General features: G+C 50.7%; 1 protein-coding gene across 3 annotated transcripts in view; it reads right to left on the minus strand.

Moving 5' to 3' along the window:
- The window catches only part of LOC144731630 (TBC1 domain family member 25-like), an 89,098-nt gene that overhangs the window by 62,988 nt on the left and 8,256 nt on the right, over nucleotides 1–17,854 (minus strand). For all 3 annotated transcript variants that reach the window (XM_078612835.1, XM_078612834.1, XM_078612836.1), the window contains 2 exons: nucleotides 17,264–17,367; nucleotides 16,938–17,005 (listed from right to left, as the gene is read on the minus strand). In XM_078612835.1, the coding sequence (XP_078468961.1) occupies nucleotides 16,938–17,005; nucleotides 17,264–17,367 (172 nt within the window). The remainder of the gene's footprint in view (nucleotides 1–16,937; nucleotides 17,006–17,263; nucleotides 17,368–17,854) is intronic.

The raw sequence follows: 17,854 nt of genomic DNA on the forward strand, positions 1-17,854 counted from the left end.
GAAGGAACTGCGTTGTCGGTGGTGTGAAAGCAGGAATTTTATTTGAAATAATTACAACTGTAACACAGTTGTCTTTGGTCTGATTTCCATTTGCTTCATCATTTTACTTGTTATTTAGTATGTTTTTCCTTTTGAATTTTGGCGATCTGGTTCACTCTTACAAATAAGACGATCCTCGTCTCTTGACTCAAACAAAATTAACTTGAAACTTGTACGGGTGCGATCCGTCTATCAGTACACCAGCAGGTTTGTGAAGGTCACAGTCCTTTATGATCCACCAACCCTTGGCTCCAAAGCACTGGATCACAATTACGTACCTACCTACCCTCATCAACACGCACCACCTATTCAGTGGAAATACCTGACAGCTGTAAAGTGGCATTTCAAGCCCTGGTCCTCATTCACTCCACTCACAAAAGGCCGTTACCTAACCCAACGTGTGATTTGTTTTCGCTGTCGTGCAGTTTCGTTGGGAAAGGCGGCAGTAAAAGCACTTAACCCCTGCCCCACGCACTCGGTAAAAGTCTTGAGAAAAGCGTCACAGACACGCGTGTTTTGTCCAATGCCTCAACTCCAGGGCTAAAACGACGATCGGCCACTGTGCACCCCCCCCCCCCGCTGCCGCCCTGTGGCAGCACGTCGTTGACGGCGTGGTGAATCACAAGGGTTTAATTTAGCACTGGATGGGGTGAAGGGTAGCATGGAGGATGGGGTAGCGGTATTCTAGCGGTTCGCACACTGCGCTACGAACCCTAGGACTTGAATTCGATACTTGCTCAGGGCCAACTCCAGTGACAATTATGTGAACTGGTTCTGGGCCTCCCCTTGGTCGACTCATCCCCAAATGAGCACCTGGTGTGGTGTGTAAACATCGCCACGAGGGAGAAAAAGGCGGCAGGGTGTGGTGCTGGCCACCCACCTACTCGTGTGCCGTGCCAGTCTTCATAGGTGCTCGCTAACAGCACTTGCCACAACAGTCTGTGAAAGCTATATGGAGGGTTTTGTCTTTGGAGGATGGGATGGAGAGTGGATGGAGTTGGTGGAGTGGTGGTGGGAAATGATTTGTGTTGTTTGGCCGCCAAGAGTTGTAGAAGATAGAGTGGGTGCGTGCGTCACAATAGCCCTGCGCTGTTGTTTTTACACATTTGTATTGAACTTGCCGTGTTGTCTGTTTATATTCTTTAAAATATTTGACGCTTAATATCGTCGGATCTATGGAGCCTAACGAGCTGACATTTTCTACAAAAACTCGTCTCGCGTGACAATTCAAGATTGCATTATAAAACCAGTCCAGGTCCCGCCAATCATGGGCCTATTCGTGTTTTGACTTCATTTTAATATCTAATACGCCTACATTCTACTCCCCATTTTTGAAATCACGAATGGTCTTGGCCAGTTACGCGGGGAAACGACTTGGCCAATCAGAGCGGCTTTTATTGGTGAGTCTCTGACCAATGAAAGGCGTGCTTACATCACCACTCGTCATGGCGCCGGAGCAGCCGCTGTGCTTCCCTCTTCCTTAGTGCGAAACCAACAATTACAATTATAACAATTACTACTATTCCTATTGTTAAAATAATTACAGTTATAAGTCATAAATAATGTGTTTGTTTGCTTTGTCACTCCCGTTCCGACGTGCGGAGGGCAACATTTGTTATGCTCAAGTTGAGTGAGCAGGTGAAACCCGTGATCATGTTTTCCAATGAAATGCCGTAATGTTATCCATATTTTCATTGCCACAATGTTCTAATTATGGTTGTTGATATAAATGGTTTACATTAAAGTGCAAAATCTGTGCACGTTGAGTACGGTGTCGCGATATGCACTACTATGCATGTGTGCATTGTTATAGCATTGCAGCCTATATGTGTCTTACCGGCTGTCATACAGTACATTACTTAATGATCGCAAATACGGCAATTAAACGCGTTATACGTATCGTGTTCTATATGTAATTTCACTACTTTTCAATCGAGGTGATCGTTATTCTACTTGTAATAGCTGTGTTGCATGCTATTAACCTTTCATAACGTTGACTGTTGTCGAGGAATGCACATGCTTTCATTTATTGTAGGGTCAAGGATTGACATAGGCAAACCATCACTGTCATCTCTACAGGGTCATAAAATAGCTACCACTTTGTGCGAAGTCGTCAGTGCTTATTAAATATGGTCCCTGCCACGGGATTCTGGAATTTCCACTGGTGGGGATGAGCGCTGCACAATGTTAATCCACTGCTGGATGAGGGCCTCCTGACGCCGTGCTGGTTGTGGAGGCCGTTTGACCATACTTCACCCTGACTGGTCAATGCGGATTGATAAAGGCAAGCAGCATAATCTTAGGTTTTTTCGGTAAAGTCACGTAGGTAAAAAATAAAATTAAAATTAATAAAAGTAATGATAGTAATAGAATAAAATAATAAATCACGACGTTTCGGAGGCAACACAAGTCTCCGTCATCAGGTGGGACCGTCACAGCTAGATTTACTGTATCAAGTGAGGCAAAAATTCCAAGATACAAGTTCTTAAATACAAGTTAAGGGGGGAGGAGGGGGGGAGGAGCTTATCTGAGTATGGTAGCCAATGAATGGAACGTATGGCGAGGGCGGGCTTAAAGAGAACAACAGGTGCACATGCTAGAAGAGAACGACACTGCGCATGTTGTTTAACCCAGTGTTGGTGACAACCCAAATACAAAAAAGGAGAGTACTGTTAAACGCGGGGGATGTTAACACTCGGTAAAGTATAATAGTACCTGTCAAATAAGATGGTCCAAAAATGTGTAGTTAAATATTTTTTGCATGGTTAATAACATCTTTCCAATGATTACTCAGTTTGTACCCATCATCACGGTTGAAATTATGTCCGTGTTTGTATATCTGGATGGCTTCGTGTACAAACCTTTGATGGTAGCCAGAGGGTTTGCAGAGCACCTTGGTCTCGGAAAAAACAATATCATGAGAGCCCACAGTGTTGTAACAATGATTGGCTTACAGAGTCGCCTGCAGGAAAACTAACAAACTGATCCTAGTCTCACGTTCCTCCTACATTGAGGAACGCATCAAAAAAGCAACCGGAAAACCGCGCATTCTATGGAAAACCCTCAAAGATCTTCTACATCCTGGTAGCACCATGGTCCCTCACCTTAGTGATTCCCTTTCCTCACTGAAACTTGCCACCTCTTTTAATACTTACTTCACCAACAAGCTAATCACCATCGCAAACTCGTGCACGTCTACCGACACATCGCACCATTGTACCCCGCTCATGGTACCTAAAATTGTAAGCACTAACCCAGACACTCTTCTAATTACGCTAAAGCCGGTGTCTACAAAAGACGTTTTCTCTTTAATTGAATCACTTCATTTGAAGTAATTTCCACTCGACGTGCTCCCAGGTTCCGTGTTCAAGCAATGTGCTCCGGAACTCGCCATCATGATCAGGAACATCGCAAATGCCTCCTTCTCTTCGGGGCGTTTTCTGTCCAACCTCAAACCTGGCCTGGTTTCTCCCTTGTTAAAGAAACCAAGTCTAGACCCGGATGACCCATCTAGTTATCGTCCCATCACTAACCTCTCGAACCTCTCTAAACTCCTTGAACGACTAGCCCTCGCCCAGCTAAAACCACACATCACCTCCTCCGCAAACTACTGCTGCTTCCAGTCAGCTTACCGTCAAAACTATTCCACAGAAACAGCACTCCCTAGAGTGCTCGATTACATTTTGACGATCATTGATTCCGGCTCAACTGTTGCACTTGTAAGTCTGGACATTTCGTCAGCCTTCGACACCATCATCCAACTTCGACTTCAAGTGGATAGTTTCGTACTTTTCTGACCGGCAATCTTCAGTCAGGGTGGGCATGTCCACATCGCCTGAAACAACAGCATTATGCGGGGTTCCCCAGGGCTCTGTACTAGGTCCCCTGCTCTTCACAGCCTACACTTCCCCGATCGGCCGGCTCATCGCTAGCTTCGGTGTTAAGCATCACTCATACGCGGATGACACGATTCTATTCACCGCCATCGATTCTAGCAATGTATCTGGATTCGAGAGGCTCTCGGAATGTACCACCGCCGTGCAACAGTGGTTCACTGCACACAACCTAGCTCTTAATCCGAAAAAGTCAGTGGCCATCATGGTAGGTACCAAGCAACATCTCAATTCAGCAGCACTCCCCACACACATACACATCTTCGGTCACAGCATCAAGTTCACCGACCACTTCAGCTACCTCGGTGTCATCCTAGATTAAACTTTATCCTTCGACCGTCAAACCATCCATATCATCAGCTCATGTAACTTTCACCTGAAAGTGTCTCAGACACATACGTCCTCTCATCTCTACTGAAATTGCCAACACATTGGCATGTTGCATAGTTGGGTCTCGCCTTGACTATTGCAACTCCGTCCTAGTCCGGACCTCCGCTGGCAACCTAAAGAAACTTCAAAGACTACAAAATAACCTAGCACGCGTCGTCATTGCCCACACTCATCCCCATCTCGACTCACTAGCTTGTCTCCATGCTCTGAACTGGCTACCCGTCGCCAGTAGGGTCACATACAAGACCGCCTGCTTCTGCCACAATGCCTTCATATCCGCCTGCCCGCCGGACCTTTCTTCATTATTGACAACTTGCAGCTCAGCACACGGCAGATGCCTGCGCAGCGCGACTCACGACCTCCTCTTGATACCAAGATTCAGGATGGTCATGTCTATGCGCCGCTTCTCGGTGGCAGCCCCAACAGTCTGGAACGATATCCCTCTGCACATTCGCAGCATCACCTCAATCGACTCCTTCAAGAGAGACTTAAAAACTCACCTCTACAATCATGCTTTTGAACGACTCTGAGCTTTGCTCCGCGCCTGTGAGTTGCGGCCACTACGTCTGCAAATTTGCGCGCGTTACAAATTTTACTATTATTATTATTATTAAGACTCAATTTTGCCGTGTTTCAGATCTGACTTGTGCTCGCGGACACGATCAGAGACATGACGTTTCGTTTCCCCAATCTAACAATCACCACAGCTGCAACTCGGTTTATAGACTCCAGGGTATTGGAAGTCAGGGATGACATCCTTCACAGATGGAATTAGATCACGGATTTTATGTACTGTACTGAATCGGACTTGGATCGGACTCAGTACAGTACGTAAAATCCGTGATCTAATTCCATCTGTGAAGGATGTCATCTGTGACTTGCAATACTCTGAGATCTAGATTTCAGTAAAGAGACCAGGTCTGGCTTGAGGGCAGTGGTTGAGATGCGTAAAATGTCACGCAAGTGGGAGTCACTCATCCTTGACCTCAAACGGTTCTTGTTTAAGTTCATGACTGAGAATGTTTGCTCAGACAAATATGTGGAGCCGAATAAGCTCAGTATTTTCTTAGTGAATGATCGCATTTCTGGAAACCTGCTTTTGTCCAGCTGCCAGTAAAAGTCAACAAGAGAACTAATCGTCACACTGCAGTTCAATGAGCTCCAGCTGCAGCTGTGAAGGAGCATCATCAGGGTCCACGGAAAAGGAAGAAGAGAAAAGCAACATGTCCTTTTCAATAACTGTAAAGTCCGGAAAGCGTTTTTTAAATTCCACAGAAAGAGATGCGATAGCTGTTACATAACTCTTCATTTGCGCACCGATGTCCTGTGGGAAACTGTCAATGACCTCTTTCAAAGCTGGGAAGTGCGCGGTGCAGGGCTCTGTTTGGGACAAGTGTCTTTGGAAAAGTTGCAGTTTGGTTCCAAAGGCCTTGATGTGAGCGTATAGCTGGCTCACCATTGCATCTTTTCCTTGAAGATTAACATTCAGCGCATTCAGATGCTTTGTTATGTCAACCAAAAAATCCAGATTTGCCAGCCATACAGGATCGGACAGTTCTTCCATTGGTTGTCCCTTCTCACCCAAAAAATGTCCAATTTCCTCTTTGAGAGAGAAAAATCGCTGCAGTGCGGACCCCCGACTTAGCCACCGCACATCGTTGTGATATATTACGTCACCGTATTCAGCCTGGATGTCACGCAAGAACTGCTGAAACTGTCGGTGGTTTAGAGCTTTAGAGCGAATATAATTGATTGCCTTTGCCACTGGTTTCATAACATCGTCAAATTTGAGATGTTTGGTGCAGAGAGCCTGCTGGTGATTGATAAAGTGAAGTTTAATAGCGTTACCTGCTTCTTCGCTGACTTTATTGCAGATCAGTGTGGACAATCCACTTCGCTCACCAGACATGGCAGGCGCACCATCGGTAATGATCCCAGAAACTTTACTCCATATCATCAACAGCTTCACAAACAGAAACGAATAAATCTGTTCCTCTGGTTTGCCCTTTAAGGCTTTTGAGGTCAAGCAGCTCCTCTGTCACGTTCATGTTGTCATCAACTCCTCTTAAAAAACAAGTAGTTGTGCAGTGTCAGATGCATCGGTGCTTTCATCGCAGGCTAATGAGAAATAATCAAAAGCCACTCCCTGTCCCCCAGTTGTCTCTGAATATCTGACGATATGTTCGCGGCACGGATGCAGAGCCAGATAGCATTATAATGGTGCTGCCACCATGTGGAGAAAGGAGGAATTACATATTTAAAGTTTTATGATTTATTTATTCTGACAGAGCTAGCGAGCCATAAATAACACATAAGACCGAAGCTGCGGGCCGTATGAAATCTGACCGCGGGCCGTGATTGGCCCGCGGGCCGGACTTTTGACATGCCTGGCATAGAGGGTTATAGTGATGCTGATGTTAACTACCTCGCCTGGTATACAGGAGGTCGTGGGTTCGATTTGGGTTGTGTGGATTTCTCTCCGGATCCGCCTGTTTTTCCCTCCACATTTAGAAACATGTCCTTTGAGTATTTGGCTGCTATACATTTTTGCTATCATTTGTGGCCAGGTCACTTCTAAAAAAGAGATATATAGCTTCAGTGGACCTTACTTGGTAAAATTAATAGTTAAAAGTTTTCACGGTAAAACAATGGGGTAAAAAAACAATTTTTTCAATGCACACACTAGAGGCTGACCGAAACTGAATTTCTGGTTTCGACCGAAACCGAAACCAGACCGAAAGTTAAATATTGACTTTCGGCCGAAACCAAAGACGAAACCGAAAGTTTAATTACACTTTCGGCCGAGACCGAAACAGAAAGGTATATAACCGAAGTTACCCAACACAAGATTTATTAAATATGTCATGATGCAATTCTACTTTAATAAAAAATAAATCTAGAACTAATCATTCAGAGTCTGCAGTAAGAGTAGCTAAATATCAAATCTTTAGGTGTTACTTACTTAGTAATTATATTCAAACAAACGAGTGTTGTAGTTAAGAAATACCAGTTTTTCCGCATTCTCGCCCAGCAGGTTGCTGCGCCTTGCTTTGATCAGAATTGACTTTAGTGAAGTAATCCCGCACCGCATGTTTCGACATTCTTCACGGTGATTAACGCCTCCGTTTATTAACTTTAATTTTCTACTTCACTCAAATTCGTAATTTCGTTATCACTAATTCGCTACAGAACTATTAAATAACTGAATATCAATATTGTCAGACTTCGAATCTCGGTATTAACACGCGTGTAGACTTAAGCGAGCGCAACACATAAGCCAAGGCGGGCAGGCGGCTGGGAACAGACAACAGAGGCACTTTGTTGTCGTCCCGCCAAAGAGACTCCACCCACGGATGGAGATGCAGGCTGCCGTCTGTTGACATTAGCATACCATCGATGCAGCTGTAACCTCGCTCCCAAGCTGCTGACGTGTGTGTTTGCAGCCTATCACATAGGATTGCCTAGCGCCGACTGACCGGCCGATAGGCAGAGAGATGGACGTAGCACTAGCGTTATATTCTAAAAATAGATCTTCGGTTGACGACCGAAAGTCATTATCAGTATCGGCCGAAAACGAAAGTAAACCGAAAGTAAAACATTTACTTGCGGCCGTAAAACCGAAAGTATGCCGAAAGTGGCCATTTGCCAACTTTCGGCACCGAAACCGAATTTCGTTCGGCCTTTATCACACACAAATTTGCACTCAAAATGAAAAATATGTAATTCGAGTGTAAATGGGGTTGTTGCTGGGCTCTGGTCCAATCACACGGCCCGGGGTATTGGGGGGCGGAGCCTGGTCTGCGGGGCGTGTGGGAGGGGCCACCGTTCACCTCGGCTCCAATGGGAGGCGAGGTGAATGGGGGCGGAGCCAGCGGTGTAGTATGGGAAGGCCGGATCTGAGATCCGGAAGGGGAGGAGTCAGGGTCACGTGGGGGGAATGTATATAAGTGGGAGCCCGGAAGAGATCGGGGCAGTCGGGGAAGTTAAGAGGCTGAGCCACGTTGGGTGGTGAGGAAAGATCCGCGCCATCGGCCACGTGGCCGAAGGATCTCTGCACGCCACAGCCAGCGGAGTGCTGGAATAGAGGAGCTAACGGAGGAGCGTGCGGGGCACGCGAGAGAGAGCATGCGTGGCACGCGAGAGAGAGAGAGCGTGCGTGGCACGCGAGAGGGAGTGTGCGCGGGGCGCACGTGAGACGACACTGGTCCGAGAGGAGGCCAGTGGGGGGTGCGGAGAAGAACCTGAATAAAAGACAAACGGAGACCAGCATCGCCTGACGGAGTCTTTTATTACACTGGGGTCAGAAGTGGAACGAGATGTCGAAACATCTCAAGAAAAAAAATATACCTGCACCATCTTCAGAAGAGGAAGAGGACCTTCCTCTGGCGGTGGCGGTCCCGACCATGGAAGGCGTGGGCGAAGTGGCGGAAAGCGACACGACAGGAGTACAAGATGTCGTCGGGGCGGCCAGGCCGTCTGTGTCGACGGGCGCCGAGGATGGCTGGCGACACGTGGCAGTCCAGCTTGATTCGCTGCGGGCCGTTCTGCTGGATTTAGTCACCCTGGTCACGCCAGCGACGATGCCGGATCGGCCACGCGGCGGGCCTTCAAGCGGGGAGCCTTCGGGTGGGGCCGAGCCGTCCGCCATTGGGGCCTCTGCGACGCTTCCCGCCCTCTCCGACACGCGGCAGGACGCCGCCATCTTGGGTGTGGTCACGGACGAACGGCGGGAAGCCGCCATCTTGTCGCCGCCACGGCGGGAAGCCGCCATCTTGTCGCTGCCACGGTGGGAAGACGCCATCTTGTCGCCGCCGCAGGAGACGCCTGCATCAGAAGACAGCAGCTCGGGGACTCGCAGCCATCGCCTGACGACGATTAAATAATTCTCAATTGGAGGAGATTGGAGCGCATTTGCGTGGCGTTTTGAGTCGGCCGTCCAATCCGCCAAGTGGACGGATGCGGAGGCCTTGGAAGTTCTGCCGACGCTTCTGGACGACAAGTCTTTGAAATTCTTCCGCTCCATCAAGGCCGCGAAGAAAGCAACGCTGAAAGGGGCGTTCGAAGAGATGGCGGAAGCGTACGAGCCTCCGGACGACGCACACCGCAGATTCGTCCAGAGGCAACGGGCACCCGAGGAATCTTCTGTGGCTTTCCGGAGAGCTGTGCTTGAGCTGGCCATGGCCGTGTATCCAGTGACGGAGCCCGACTTGTTGGAGCCCTTGATACTGGGTAAGATGTTGGAGCTGTCCAAGGACTTGGGCATTCCGATGCCGATATGCAGCCATGAGCAGCTGACCTCCCGGATGGCAGCCAAGTGCCTCGACGTGCAGTTCAACTTGCGCCGTTGGGCACAGGTGACCGCCTGGACGGGGAGCCCGACCGTGGAGGGAGGCGCCGCCGGGTGGACTCCGTCAAAGGCCGTCTTTGTGCCGGACGAGAGGGGGCCTGGCGATCTCTCTGCAGCGGCGGCCCAGTGGGTTCCTCAAGGGGGAGCGGAGTCGCGCTCCGGCCCGCCGCTGAGGGATCGTCGAGACGGGGGGGGGGGGGGGGGGGGGGGGGAGTCGGGCGGCGGGCCGACTCGTCGTGTTACCGCTGCGGGCGTCTTGGACACTTCGCGCTGGACTGTCGGAGTCGCCCTCACCCGCCTCTTCAGCCGGAGTCCCCGGCCAAGGACACGACGTCAACGCCAGAGAGTCAACCGTGTCAGGCAAGTCGGAACGCATCAGACACCCGGCAAGGCCTGTCATCTCATGCATCACTGTCGGTATGCGTTCCGGGGGCCTGTTCTAATGGGGGGGACTCTAAGGGATCCGCATCGCTCGCTGACACAGTGGCGGAAATTGGCACGGAGGGTGGTTGCAGCCGTTACTGGGTCGTCGACCGTGCCGGGTTCGATACAGGGGGTCGACGTGCAAATTTTGGTAGATTCGGGCGCGTCCGCAACTATCATCTCGGACATGATATTCCATCTCCTGTCCATTCCACCGTCGCGGGTACGACCGGTTTACGATTCATGTGTTGCGGCGAACGGAGGGAGTATGGGCATCGTTGGTCAGGTGGAGGCACGTATTTCGGTTGTGGGTGTGTCAGCTTCGGGGACGGTGTTAATCTCCAGGTCCCTCGCTGTACCGTGTTTGTTGGGGACCAATTTTCTGGCAAAGATGCTCATTCAGATAAGGGTTGATCAGAATTGTATTGAGTTACCGGCGGGCCAGAAGATTTTCTTTTTGCCGTCGCCGTGGGGACAGTCCGCTCCGGACCGTCAGGTGCAGGCGCTATCCGATGTTTCGGTCGACATTCCACCTGGCTAGCAGATGCTTATCCCACTGCATTATCGGAAGCCCATGCCTGGGGTCGAGGGGGCGGCGGGGGTGTTGTTGTCGCCGTCCAACGCGGTTTCGGATGGCCTGGCGCTGGTCGCGGCACGAACGATTGTTCGGCCGGGTCAGCCTCCATTTTTGCAAGTGTTGAATGGAGGCGCGGACAATGTCGTCGTGCCGGCCAGAACGGTTTTGGCACATGCTACGACCGCCTTCACGGCCCATGACGATCCGGCCCACCGGGGCCTCGTTGGGGGGGTTTCGTCCTCGATGGCGCAGGACGATCGATGGATCGCCGAGTTGTGCCAAGAAATGCGTCCTTGACTATGGACCAGCGGTCCGCGCTTCGCGCGCTGTTGGAGAAATATTCTGATGTCTTTACTAAAGACGATTTCGATCTGGGACACACCTCGTTGCTCTCCCACCATATTGATACTGGGGATGCTGCTCCCATTCGGATGAATTCACATCGGTTGAGTCCGGCGGAGAGGGATCATGTACGCGGCGCGGTGGATGATATGCTAGCCGCTGACATTATGTCTCCGTCCAACAGCCCGTGGGGCGCTCCGGTGGTCCTGGTAAAGAAAAAGGATGGTAAATTACGGTTTTGTGTCGATTTTCGGAAGTTGAACAAGGTGTCGGTTGCGGATGCTTACCCCCTGCTGCGTATGGATGATTCCCTCAATGCCTTGTCTGGGGCGAATTTTTTTTCCGCTCTTGACCTCTCTTCGGGGTTCTGGCAGCTCCCCCTGGACGAGTCCTCGAGGGAAAAGACAGCTTTCCGTACGCCGCAGGACCTGTTTCAGTTCCAGAGGTTGATGGAACTCGTGTTGACCGGTCTGCAGTGGGACACGTGCTTGATATATTTGGATGATGTTATTGTGTTCAGCCGTACGTTTGAGGAGCATCTTCAGAGATTGGATGCTGTTTTTGCTAGGGTGCGTTCCGCCAATTTGAAATTTAAGCCCAAGAAGTGTCACTTTTTGCAATGATCCGTGCGCTGTTTGGGCCACATAGTCAGCTCTGACGGTGTGGCCACGGACCCGGAGAAAACGGCGTGCATCCGGGACTGGCCGATTCCGGCCACGGTGGGTGACGTGCGTCGTTTTGTCGGGTTCGCTTCCTATTATCGCAGGTTCGTTACAAATTTTGCCACGATCGCTAGGCCATTGCACCTCCTTACGGCAAAGAACCGGAGGTTCGGCAGAGGAGGCGGCGTTTCATGGCCTACGCAATCGCTTGGCGTCAGCGCCGACGCTGGACTACCCTGATTTCACTCTGCCTTTTATTCTGGAAACTGACGCTAGTGACACGGGGATTGGGGCCATCCTATCGCAATTTAAGGGTGGCGTCGAGCGCGTGGTGGCTTATGGGAGCCGTGTTTTATCTCCGGCGGAGACCCGCTACTGCGTTACCCGCCGGGAACTGTTGGCTATAGTGCATTTTGTCCGTCAATACCGGCCGTATTTATATGGCCGCAAATTTATTGGACCACACGGCTCTAAAATATTCCCTGAAAGTTGACCAATCGTCTGGCCAATTGGCGCGATGGTTGGAAACTTTGCAGGAATTTTCGTTTGAGATTCAATATCATAAGGGGTCGCGTCACGCAAATGCGGACGCGCTCTCCCGATTGCCGCAGGGATCCCCTTGCGCCTGTGCCTCTGGCACGAATAGGTGCACGCGGGTTCCACAGCCCCCGCGTCCTGTCGTGTCCGCTGTGGAGATGCCCGGGGCTTGCACGTGTCCGGAACCGGGCCGACGGGGTTTTGAATTTTCCGCGTTCCGTGTGGATTCGAGAGCAATTGCTCGATGATTCGCTGGGGGCCTTACGGAGTCAGGCTGCAAAGCAAAGAAGAGGGGATATCCGTCGTCCGATGGGACGCCGGGAGCGGCTCTTCGTGATGGCTTGTTGATGTGGAGGGAAGGCTTGCACGATCGCTGGCGTCTTGTTGTGCCATCGTCGTTGCGATATGAGTTGATTCGGATTCTGCACGCTGAGAAGTTGTTACATCTCGGGGTGCAGAAAACATTGTTGATGTTACAGCGGGATTATTTTTGGCACGGCATGATGACTGATGTCGTCGGGCATGTTCGGGCGTGCACCGACTGTGCCCAGCGGAAGCCGCCTAAACAACCGTATGTTCCCCCAGTGCAGTCGATACAAGTGTCGCGGGTTAACGAGTTGGTGGCGTTGGATATTCTGGGGCCCTTTCCCCCGTCCGCTCGGGGGAATGAATTTTTGTTGGTCGGGGTTGAATATCTTTCCCGTTGGCCGATGGCCTGGCCCCTGCCCGACCAGTCAGCGGCGTCTATCACGGAGGCATTTCTGTTCGGATATGTGATGGACAAGGGGGGCGCCGGAAAGGTTTCTTACAGACCAAGGGCGAAATTTTTCTTCCAACCTATTGCGGGATGTGTGCGACGCACTGGGGACTAAGAAGGTTCGGACGTCTCCCTACCATCCACAAACTGATCGCATGGTTGAACGGTTGAACCGGACCCTGTCGGCCATGCTCTGTCATACGGTTAGCGAGAAGCAGGCCGATTGGGATTTGCATATCCCTGGGGTGCTCTCCGCTTACCGGATGGTGCTGCATGCGTCAACAGGGTACTCACCCTTCTTTTTAATGTACAGCCGCAAGAATGTGCCGCCGGTGGAAGTGCAACTTGGCACGCAGGCGAGGGGTCCTGTTAAGCCCCTCACCGAGTATATTCGTGATGCCGCTCGATGCGTGGCGGAGGCACGGGAGGCAGCCCGATTGGCTATGGCCAGGACCCAGGCCCGGAATGAACGTTGCGCCCGGCGCTCTCATTATGGGTCCCCCTGGCGAGTGGGGGACATGGCCTGGCTCCACTGCCCATAGGTACTGGTGGGGACCTCCCCTAAGTTGCACAAACCCTGGCAGGGGCCGGTTGTGCTTATTGAGGTCCCTAGCCCGCAGTCCGCACACGTTCGGGTCGGATCATGGCATTGGTACGTTCACACGTCCCGATTGAAACCCTACGTGGCCCCGCGAGTGGATGCGTCATCTCCTAACGTTGCCTTGCCGGTGTCTGTCGCGTCCGGTGCGCCACTGACTTTGCCTGTTCACCCTGCAAGCGCGCCTGTCATACCTCCTGTAGACGGGCCGGCTGTGATCCTGCCGGACACAGGGATTCCTGCACCAAGTGGGCCTACCACAGCGACGGGGACACTTGGCCCCGCTGCCCCTCCAACCCCGCCGCGGTTGCAGTTGCAGGGGGCCCCGACTACGGACCTCTCTGGGAAACGGGGTGCTGGGATGGACAGGCCTCCACCAGCGGCGGATGGTTCAGGTTCCGCCGCTCCTAAAACCCTGTCGGGACTGCGACCTTTGAGGGCGCCGCCTCTCGTGAAGGACGGGCCGGCGACCCGCACTCATTCAAGATCCCTTCCCTTTCGTTAATTGTGTTGTTGTTATACTCTCCGTTGTGTCTGGTGATTCCTGATTGTGATGCTGTCGCTCGGATTATGTTGTCCTATTGCAGCCGGGACGGCTGGCTTTTCATCAGGGGGGGGGGGGTCATGTAATGCGAGCGTAAATGGGGTTGTTGCTGGGCTCTGGTCCAATCACATGGCCCGGGGTATTGGGGGGCAGAGCCTGGTCTGCGGGGCGTGTGGGAGGGGCCACCGTTCACCTCGGCTCCAATGGGAGGCGAGGTGAATGGGGGCGGAGCCAGCGGGGTAGTATGGGAAGGCCGGATCTGAGATCCGGAAGGGGAGGAGTCAGGGTCACGTGGGGGGAATGTATATAAGTGGGAGCCCGGAAGAGATCGGGGCAGTCGGGGAAGTTAAGAGGCTGAGCCACGTTGGGTGGTGAGGAAAGATCCGCGCCATTGGCCACGTGGCCGAAGGACCTCTGCACGCCACGGGCAGCGGAGTGCGGGAATAGAGGAGCTAACGGAGGAGCATGCGGGGCATGCGAGAGCTAGCATGCGTGGTACGTGAGAGAGAGAGAGAGCGTGCGTGGCACGCGAGAGGGAGCGTGCGCGGGTCGCGCGCGAGACGACACTGGTCCGCGGGGAGGCCAGTGGGGAGTGCGGAGAAGAACCTGAATAAAAGACAAACGGAGACCAGCATCGCCTGACGGAGTCTTTTATTACAAATACATCATTTTCCCCCCAGAATCAATCCATTTGATGTGTTGAATGAAAGTGGATGGCTTCCTTTCGATGTTTAATTATTTTAATGCAAGCCACCCACTTTTATTCAGCACATTAAATGATTCATTCCGGGGGCAAAAATAATTTATTTTCTACTTTTGAGTGCAAATAAAAATGTGTGCATTTAAAAACTAGTTTTTTCACCTAAATATTTTACTTTGTGTGTGAGAGGAAAACGTAATACATTTTTAAATGTAAAGTTGCATCTCCAGTGAATTGATGGAATCGTAGGAGGTTAATTAAATATAACAATATTTTTGTTTTGAAATTAAGTATTTAGAAGAATCTAATAAAATAATGAAAGAACAGCAAATTACTCATCCAGGAAAACCTGGACTGGTTTCGACATTCAGTTTCTCATCAGCAGAGTAGGGTATCTGATGATGCAATCTGTAAATGTGTTTTTTAACGTGGAGAGACACATATGGGAACGTGTATTGTGCTCATTTATTGTATTATTGATACTCTTGTAGTAACGCTCACGACTCGTTCACACCGGATAGTTGGAGGCACACTGGTTTATTAACACCATACGTTGTGACATACACACTTGAGGGGGTATCGGCCCCCTCACCCGTCTATCTGAGGACACACCTCCTAGCTAACCCTAGCCTGCCTCAGAGTCCTCCTCTCGTGGACTAGGGGAGGCTATCTTGGCCCGACACTGGTCAGTCGGGCCCGGTACTCAGAGTCCAGACCAGCACTGGCTCTGGCTCTGGTACCACGCCACTGGCTCGAGCCTGCGCGGTCCTGACAAGGACGGCGTACCAGGGGGAGACCAGGGCTCTATCTAGGACGTCTTCCGTCTTCTCTTCTTAGCTCACACATCACTCCCGAGCCCCCCGATACATTCCCCTTTTATACACCCCCCTCCCTGAGGGGTGGGGCCCCGGGGGATCGTAACGTCCGAAGCGCGGACGTCGTAGAGGCCACCTGCCCGTGCACTGACGTAGCCCCGCCCACTGTGCTTGTTTACCATAGGCTGCCATGCATAACGGGCTCTCTGTAACACCCCTACACTCTCAACAAAGACGCGCACTAAATGTGAACAGGTCTATTGAAATCGCAAAATACAATAGGGCCACGTATTAGGTGTTACCTGCATTCCTGCACGGGTAGGCGAGGCTCAATGGGTTAGTTACCTGCTTCGCTGAAACTATGCTCACAATTGACTTCCGCTCAAAATAACTGAATGTGTGGCCGTTTTGTGTTTAGACTACCAACTTAAGAGAGTCGATAAAATGTGGCCATCCCAACAGGCAGCCAGTGAAGCAAAGATACAACTGTTGACTACTTCCGTCCGCATTATGACTCATATCAGTAAAGTAAAATCATCGACGTTTACTGCTGCCACGTGCCTCTGGGAGAGGGCTGTAAACTTCACAAGGAGAGGGCTGTAACCTTCACACGATGGAGACCCATTATCACTGCCTAAAGGCAACGGTCATTCAGGAGCACTGCCTAAAGGCAACGGTCATTCAGGAGCACTGCCTAAAGGGAACGGTCATTTACATCTGTAAATTTACATCTGTAAATGACCAGAAAACCCGCCACGAGGGAAACAGTGCAGGCTGGGAAAAAAATGATTTAACCACACGCACAAAGGTTGCATTGTGTGTGTAGAAGCTCTCAGCTTTATTCAAACCACTAGCTCCAAAAGAACTGAATATGTGGCCATTTATTAAATATACACCACAAACTCAAAGAGTTGAGAAAATGTTCCATCCCAATGGCCTGAAACACAACTAATAAAAAAACACATTTGTCAATAACGCTGGTGATCTTCTCAAAAGCGTCGCCTATTATATGTTCATAATTGAGGCTCAAAATTACTCAATTGGGACGACGCATAGCAATCATCTCCCCCTACTGGCAAGAATAATGCCCCCGTTCAAACTTGCATAACTCCATACTAGACTCTTGTTGTTCTCGCCCTGTTAAACAAAATCAACTTGACACTTTCATTTATTTAGTTTCATTTCAAGGCGGTGTTTTTGACGAATGCGTTGAGTTTTCTCCATCTAAAAAATTAGGACAATCAGAATCAGAATCATTATTTAGATTGGAGGAATCCAATCATGCACGAATGCGTATGCATACCTGCACTCACCTGGGTGAAAGGCTGCGAAGGTGATGAGTACATCACGCAGGACCAGCAGATTTGAAATACCCTCCTTCCTGGAGAATGGCAGAACAAGTTGAGGGAGTAAGAATTAGCGGGGCATCTAACTGCTTGTTAAAAAAGACGGGGAAGAAAAACTGATTGGCCTACAACTAAAGATAGCTTCTTTTATGGTTTTGTCTCACCAGTGCGATAGATCTATGAACACCAAAAAGGTGAATGGTACAAGGACAATGCAAACTCCTAAGCCGTTGAAAATTATGAAACAAAAAAATAAGGGAGACAGCGTGGATTAGCCGTCTGGCGGGACTCACTGGAAGTAAGCGAGGTCCCGGTTTGTGCGTGGGACGTCTTTATCGATGATGCGGATCGCTTTCTGCAGCTCCTCCAGATGGAAGGGCTGGCGGTCGGCAAACACCTGGCACATGGGGCACAGAGGTCACCCTCATTGGTTAAACGTCATCGCCTCTGCAGGAGGTGCCGGTGTCCTGTCGCTTGACACGGTCTCACCATCATCGCTTGCCCTGCTCATCCTTCTCTCCTTGTACGCAAAGGTGGGGTGTGTCTTTTTTTTCTCAAGGTTTAGATACTTTCTTTCACAAATTTACTAGAATTTTTTTACCGGCAACGTGTCAAGAGATGGAGAAACATGGGAATGTGTACGTGTGTGTGTGTGAATGTGGGAAGCGGTGGCGCAGAAGTCAGCACACTGCGCTACGAACCCAGTGACCTGAGCTCGATTCCCACTCACGGCCAACACCAGTGACAATTATCTGAACCGGTTCTGGGCCTCCTCGAGATCGACTCAGCCTTAAATGAGTGCCTGTGAAAACATCGCCACTGGGGAGCCAAAGGTGGCTGGACTTGGTGCTGGCCACCTACCCCTTTGTGTGACGTGCCGGCCT

Source organism: Lampetra planeri, chromosome 39, assembly GCF_965212315.1.
Source record: "Lampetra planeri chromosome 39, kcLamPlan1.2.h2, whole genome shotgun sequence".
In the NCBI taxonomy this organism is placed as follows: Eukaryota; Metazoa; Chordata; class Hyperoartia; order Petromyzontiformes; family Petromyzontidae; genus Lampetra; species Lampetra planeri.